The sequence below is a fragment of the Lontra canadensis genome, unplaced genomic scaffold (genome assembly GCF_010015895.1).
Source record: "Lontra canadensis isolate GAN:19392208 unplaced genomic scaffold, GSC_riverotter_1.0 scaffold4, whole genome shotgun sequence".
Taxonomy (NCBI): Eukaryota; Metazoa; Chordata; class Mammalia; order Carnivora; family Mustelidae; genus Lontra; species Lontra canadensis.
In genome coordinates this window covers 38479590-38486610 of record NW_022630998.1, presented here as the reverse complement: position 1 = coordinate 38486610, position 7021 = coordinate 38479590, and the positions used below count along the sequence as shown (strand labels likewise).

General features: G+C 50.6%; 1 protein-coding gene across 1 annotated transcript; it reads right to left on the bottom strand.

Annotated features, from left to right (window-relative positions):
- Nucleotides 1-2171: 2171 nt before the first annotated feature.
- On the bottom strand, nt 2172-4465 carry FOXD1 (forkhead box D1). Its single transcript, XM_032843911.1, has one exon. It carries the CDS (start codon nt 4361-4363, stop codon nt 2945-2947), a length of 1419 nt encoding a protein of 472 aa, XP_032699802.1. The 5' UTR covers nt 4364-4465; the 3' UTR covers nt 2172-2944.
- Between the last annotated feature and the right edge of the window lie 2556 nt (nt 4466-7021).

The window sequence follows — 7021 nt, the reverse complement described above, 5'->3', positions numbered from 1 at the left end:
TTAATGAGTTGTAGCAAATCCACACTTTGTAGTTGGGAGGAGGAGAGCTGGTGGCCAATGTTTGTCCAACTGGTTTATTTTTCGAGACCCAGCCTATTGAGGAAGGCTTGTTCAAGCAAGCTTCGTCCTTACAAACACACAAACATCCTTCTGTTTGCCTTCAAAGAAAAGAGGACCAGAGCTGGATTTGCATGCGAATGAGGAGCCCCGGGAGGAGACGTCCTTGCCCATCAAAGGCTGCGGTAGCCCAGCAGCCCAGCGGCCTTTGTTCCAGCACCTGCTCGCCCACGCAGCGGGTCTGGGCTAGCCCTGTGCTCCTGGCCGCCGGATCCCAGACCACCGCTCACTCCCTGCCTGCTCCGCCGCCTTCGCTCCCCACTATCTTGTCCACCCGCCGCCGAGAACCCAGAGCCCGGAGGGTGAAGGAGGCAAAATTGTAGAGTGAGCAGGCGGGTTGGGCTTTTTTTTTTTCTTAGGGTTCAGGGGTTCATCGAGCGATTGGGGTCTCTCAAGCCGGCGTGGGTGATTCGGGACCCCACCTCCAGACCCCAAATGACCCCAGCACTGGATTGAACAGTGCCTTCTTACCATTCTCTTAAAAACACAACTGAAGGGATAGAGCCCATCCGGGCACTTTTTTTTTTTTTTTTTTTAACAGATGCGGGAATGTGAACAGAGAGGATTAGCTGGGATTCCCTCCTTTTAAGACATCCAAGTATCGTGCAAATAATAATAATACCCACAGTCTTGTTCTTCTACTCTCTCCCCATAATGACTTTCACCTCTAAGTTTCAGATCTGTGACTTACAGAGTGCCATTTGGGTTCCGCCTGCTAACGCCTCTCCACCCCGGGGCGGCTTGAGCATCCCGACGTTCTCCGTTCCACTGTCTCCTCTCTTAACCGTGCTAGGATAAAAGTAACTTTTGCATATAAGATTTTGGTCTAAGAATATTTCAATCTGTATCTCTATATTTAGTGGTAAACTTTGAGGGTATGTTTAAACTCTTTTAAATCTCCTCCAAATGTTTGATAGGAAAAAACCCAGAACTTAATTTTGAGACTGTGAGAGTCCATTTTTTCCTCCCTAAAAAGGGACACGAGGACGGGGCACCAAGGGTGAATGTCACTGCAAAAATATTGGCCTATAATTCAGTCTTCGTTAACTTGATAGGTTTAGTTGTGCAGATCTTCTGTCTAGATTTTTGAAAAAGAATTAATAAACGTATTTAACCTCCTCTGCAACTCACTGGTACTAAGCATTTAGGTTACATATTATATATGCTTTGGTTTTATTTGGAGCCCAAGATAACATCTATCAAAACTAGAGTCTCAGATTCTGTCAAAGAACTAGAAATTGCCTGCAACAAGTAGTTCATGAAAACACTTAAAATTTGAAAAACAATATCGCAAATCACAAAAATTGTGTAATTACTTCAATAAACACCTGATACATTTTCATTTTTATTCTCAAAGTATGTGCTACCCTAAAATTGAAGATTTTTCTTACATACCCTAAATTACTAATTTAAAATTAGAATTTCACTGTTTGTCTTTTAGAATAAAAACTTCTTTATGCAATTCCTGGAATCCCTTCTGTCAAGAAATAATAGCTTTAAATACCAGAGCTTTCAAATAAAGTTTACTTTCTATATGTAAATATTAGTCAGGACTTCAAAGCTACTTGAGTGTTGATCATATCAATTTTTAAACTAAAAATTGCCTATTTGGTTGTGTTGCTTCCATTATAATGTAATTTGTTGCAGAATTTTTACAGATATATACCATATTGTGCTCCAAAGCAAATGGAAATTAAATGACGTGGGAAGCTCAAAAACAAAATTAAAACTTCTATAAAGTTACCTGGGGGTAACAATGACATTAATTTTAATAGCCTCAATGCTCTTCAAAATGGAATAGAATAAGATTTGAAAATGAACACCAAAGTAACTTCTTCTATTGTAATCATTTAAAAGTAATTTCTGATTTCTTGCAATGGTGTTGACCTGAAAAGGATAAATGAAAAATCATGGCATGATGCTTTTGTTAAATTCTCTTTGAAAACAAAATTTTCTATTCTATATTGGGTTCCTACTTAACTCCCATAGAAATTTTTTTAACAAAAAAGAAAATAAACTAAGAAGGGGACGACTGAAGCCAATTTTTCGGTGGATTTTCTTTGAAAATTAAGCATTTTATTTCTGAAAAAGTGTAAAAATCTTACATTAGAATAGTACAATAATAATTGCCAGTAAAATTTACAATACTCCTTGTAAAGAATACGCAGTAAGTACAAAATAAAAATTCCGCATGTCTATTATGATACAAAACACAGGTTAAAATAAGAAATGGTAATTTTGACTTTTTTCCTTGTGTAAACATGTTAATCATTTTTCCTTTTCATGAAAAACTACACCAGACGAGTGTCCTCAAGTAAAAACTTGGTTCGCTGGCACTCTTTAGGACCTTTACTATTCGTAAATAGTAAATAAAAATTCGTAAAACCGTAAATAGTAAATCAGGACCTTTACATTCTTTTGAACATTATTGATACTTTCAACGCCTGGACCTGAGAATCTCTAGACCTTCATAAAGGCTTAGATTTTTTTTTTTTAATTTTCCCACAAGTCAAGGAAGCCCCTTGCGCTTACACAAGAGAGGGCACCCACCAGCACCCTCTTCCTCCCCACCCCACGTCGGGGTGGGAGGCTGCAGCATAGGGCGACTTTGCATAAATAGAGGGACCCGCAGAGCCGAAAACCGCACCTCAGCTGCTGCCAAACACAGTCGGGTCTGAGAATCCCAAGCGGCGAAAACCCGGGCGCGAGGTCGGGAGGGGCCGCGCCCCGAGGAGCGAACAAAACACCAAACCACCAACATGAAGGAAAAAAAAAAAATAGCCGGGATTCCTACCTTCTCTTTCCCAAGCGCGCTAACATAGCGTTATTAACAGTTTGAAATCCTAGCAGTAAAGTTCTCGACACTGGACAGGGCAGTCCCTTGGTGCAGAGTCCCCAGGGCGGCCGACGAGGAGACCGAGGAGGCGGCGGCGGCCGCGGCGGCCACGAGCGAGCGGGTGAGCGCGGCCGCCGGGCCCACGGCCGCCTGAGCCCCGCAGCCGCCGCCGCCGGATCCGGACCCCGGCGCGGGCGCGGACTGCGCCACCGGGGAGGGGGCGGGCGAGGCCTGCGCGGCGGCGGCGGCTTGCGCGGCGGCTGCGGCGGCCGGGCCCAGGCTGCCCCCGATGATGCTCTCGATGGAGAAGGGCGAACGCGCCAGCGCCGAGGCGCCCGGGCCGCCCGCCTTGGCCGCCGAGGCCTGCAGGGGCGCGGGCAGGGCGGCGCCAAGCGGGTGCGGCCGGTAGCCGAAGGCGGTCCGGGCCAGCTCGGAGGCCGCGCCGTGCGGCGGCGGGGGCGGCGGCGGCGGCGGCGGGGGCGAGTGGGGGTGGAAGGCGGCGGCGGCCGCCGCGGCCGCGGCGGCGGCGAAGAGGGCCGAGGGCGGCGCGTAGGGCGGCAGCTGCAGGCCGTAGCCGCAGCCGTAGGGGCCGTAGCCGTAGGCGTGCGGGGGCGGCGGCGGCGCGGGCGGGAAGAGCGCGGCGGCGGCCGCCGGGTCGCCCGCGCCCCCCGCGCCCCCCGCGCCGCGCAGCAGCAGCGACTCGGCGGCGGCGGCGTTGGGCGGGAGCAGCGGCTGCCGCTTGAAGCGCTTCCTCCGCCGCAGGAAGCTGCCGTTGTCGAACATGTCGGCGGACTCGGGGTCCAGCGTCCAGTAGTTGCCCTTGCCGGGGTTGCCGGGCTCGCGGGGGATCTTGACGAAGCAGTCGTTGAGCGAGAGGTTGTGGCGGATGCTGTTCTGCCAGGCGGGGAACTTCTCCCGGTAGTAGGGGAAGCGGCCGCTGATGAACTCGCAGATCTCGCTCAGCGTCAGCCGCTTCTTGGGGCTCTGCAGGATGGCCATGGTGATGAGCGCGATGTACGAGTAGGGCGGCTTCACCAGCGGGTTCTTGGCGCCGCCGCCCGCGGTCGCGCCGCCGCCGCCGCCTCCCGCGCCCGCGCTGCCGCCCCCAGCGGTCCCGGCCCCCGTCGCTGGGGCTGGGCCCGGGGGCGCGGGGGAGGCTCCTGAGCGCGGGGCCAGCAGGATGTCATCGTCCTCCTCCTCCTCCTCCTCCAGGTCCTCTAGTTCGTCCTCCCCGGCGTAGGAGCGCCGCCGCCGCCGCCGCTGCGCCGGGACCGCCAGGCGGGACACGCCACCGCTGCCCTCGTCGTCGTCCTCCTCGTCGTCGTCGTCGTCTTCGCCCTCCCCTACCACGTCGATGTCTGTCTCCTCCGCGAGGCCGGAGGCATCGGACATCTCCGTGCTCAGGGTCATAGCTGTGGCGCGCGGGCGGCGGGGCGGCGCATAGGGGCGCCGGGCGCCGGGCTCCCGCCGCTCCCCAGCCCGGGTTCCGGGCAGCGGGCCCGGCACGGGGGCGCCACGCTGTGGGCGCCGCCGCTGCTCTAGCTGTGCAGGGGCTGCGCGGCGGCCGGGGACGCTCGCGCCGCGACTTTGTAACTCCTACGCGGCCGCGCGCGCCGCACGGTCTCTGCACTCCCTCGGCCCCGCGCACCGGTCCCAGGCGGGGGACTTGACCTTCCCCTTTCCGAGCGCCCGGCGCCCTGGTCACTGAGGAGGGGGTGGCGAGGCCCCGAGCGGGAGAGCCAGAGAGTCGGGCGCCCGGGAGGGTGCGGGACGGAGGAGAGTCGAGGGACCGAGCTCCGCGAGGCGAGGGCTGAGTCCAGGAGAGGGCGGACCTTTCCCCGGCTTATAGTAGGAGGCCTGTCACATGGTGTGCACGTCAGAGCGCTACCGAGGGAAGGGAAAGAAAGCCTAGGAAATCAGCCCTGCTCGGGAGAGAAAGTTTACGCGGAGGAGGGAGCCACAACTGAGAAGATTGGGGGGGGGGGGGGGGGGGCGAGGAGACAGGACCCCACAGCTCCTTGTCAAAGAGCTTGAGACCTGAATTAGGCGCTGGCCTGCGGTGGTCTGGCCGTAGGGCCGCTGCAAGAGTTAGAATTCCCGGGCTCCTACTCTTCAATCAGCCTTCCGCTCTAACCTCAGAAGCACTCTCGTGACGCGACTGTTTGACCACTCGATGGCCTGTAGGAGCTGTGCAGCCCGGAGATAACTCCCCTCGCCCAATCATCCGAGATGGTCCCTGGAAATGGCTCCAAGATCTTTTGTGTTATCCCATCTCCCTCAGACTGGGCCAGCAGCTCCCCAACAAATCTGTTGAGAAACCCCCCAGTTTAAGCACAATAATAATTGTTTACTGACCTTTTAACCTGTCCTCTTCAGTTCTTCTCCCAAGACGTTTGTTTTCCACCATCTGTTAATAAAACTGTAGTTAGGCTGGCGTTTTAGTCACTTATCTGCAATCGAATGCCGGAGAAACTTGACAGCTAAACTAAGCCACACTAATGAGAGGATCTGACAAATTTCATGGGAATAAATTAAGTAATCATTGAACGCAGAAAAGAAATAGAAAATGTTAGTGAAAACCCAAATACATCCACACACAATGCACCTAGAAACAACTCAAAAAGTTCTTTCATAATGGGGTAAGGGACTCTAGTTCTTAGTAAGAGGAACATTCTAATCAACACCTCACAGTAACCTCAAAATGCTTAAATAACTACAACATATACACATACTTCTACTCAGGCTTAATAATAGAAACTATGTTAATTAAAATTTTCAAGCCAGCTTTTAAAAATGTTTTTTGGAAAATTTAAATATTTCCGGGGCACCTGGGTGGCTCAGTGGGTTGAAGCCTCTGCCTTCCGCTCGGGTCATGGTCCCAGGGTCCTGGGATAGAGCCCCCACATGGGCTCTCTGCTCTGCGGGGAGCCTGCTTCCTCCTCTCTCTCTGTCTGCCTCTCTGCCTACTTGTGATCTCTGTCAAATAAATAAATTGTCTTAAATATTTCCAACAGTTACTGGTGGAAAGAAACGAAATAATATTGTAAAATAAGGTTAGAGTTCTGTTCAGCCCAATTTTCTTTTTCAGGTGACAAGGTAGTAGAAATAAATATGTTATTTTTAAGTATTCTTATCTTTGTCATTAACTCAAATTATTGTGGGTAGTGTAAAAATCCTAATAGCTTGTGGAATTCACACAAAGCCATTCCTTTTGGGTTTTTGCATTTCCCAAAACCTTTCTATTTCAAAGTGGGGACTGGCCTCCAAAGTTTAGCTTTCTGATTAAAATGACCACTTGACAAAACTATCAAAAATCAATGGCTTTCTGTAGAAACAATCATTAGCTGCCTTTGTGTACATCAGTTTATCCACCAAGTTTTTCACATTTTTAAACGTCTTACTCCCCTTATCAATCTCACAGAATCTCAAAAATAAACTGTCTCCTCCCACCTAAGAACTCTTTTAAAATCGAGTTTTTGTTGCTGAGGACAGCTACCCACCAGTTACACTTACAAACGACCCACAAAGTCTGTCATAGATCTCTGAAAGATCTATGGGAACGCCTCAAAGTTCTAAATAAATTATTTTTCATTGACTCTCGTTTGAAAAATGGCTGAACCATTTAATTATTGTAATGGGCTCAGCATTAACCTGAGCCAACATTAATCAGCACTATTAATCAGGCATTACATTGCTTTGTTGATCTAGCCAAGAGTCCTTACCGAGGAGTTCACTTTAACATTTGGAAGTTGAAGTTTTATAAGTACTTAGTCGATAGCTAAATAAACATCATGATTTTCACTAGACTGAGGACTGGTGTGTGGCGGAGTCGTTGAAGATAAAACGGAGAGGAAGACTTTGTCCGGAGACCATTAGTTACTTTAGATGATCAGTACAGCCGTCATTGCACCACCGTGAACTTGTCTGGCCAAGGAGGGCAAAGAGGTGGACTTGGCGTTCCGTTTTTGTAACTTTGTCCAAAGCTCCCTTCCCAAAAGGTTTCAAGGGGTCTTCCCTGGAAACGTTTGAAAAACGTGGCCAATTATCTTCTGGCCACTCAGGGTTAAG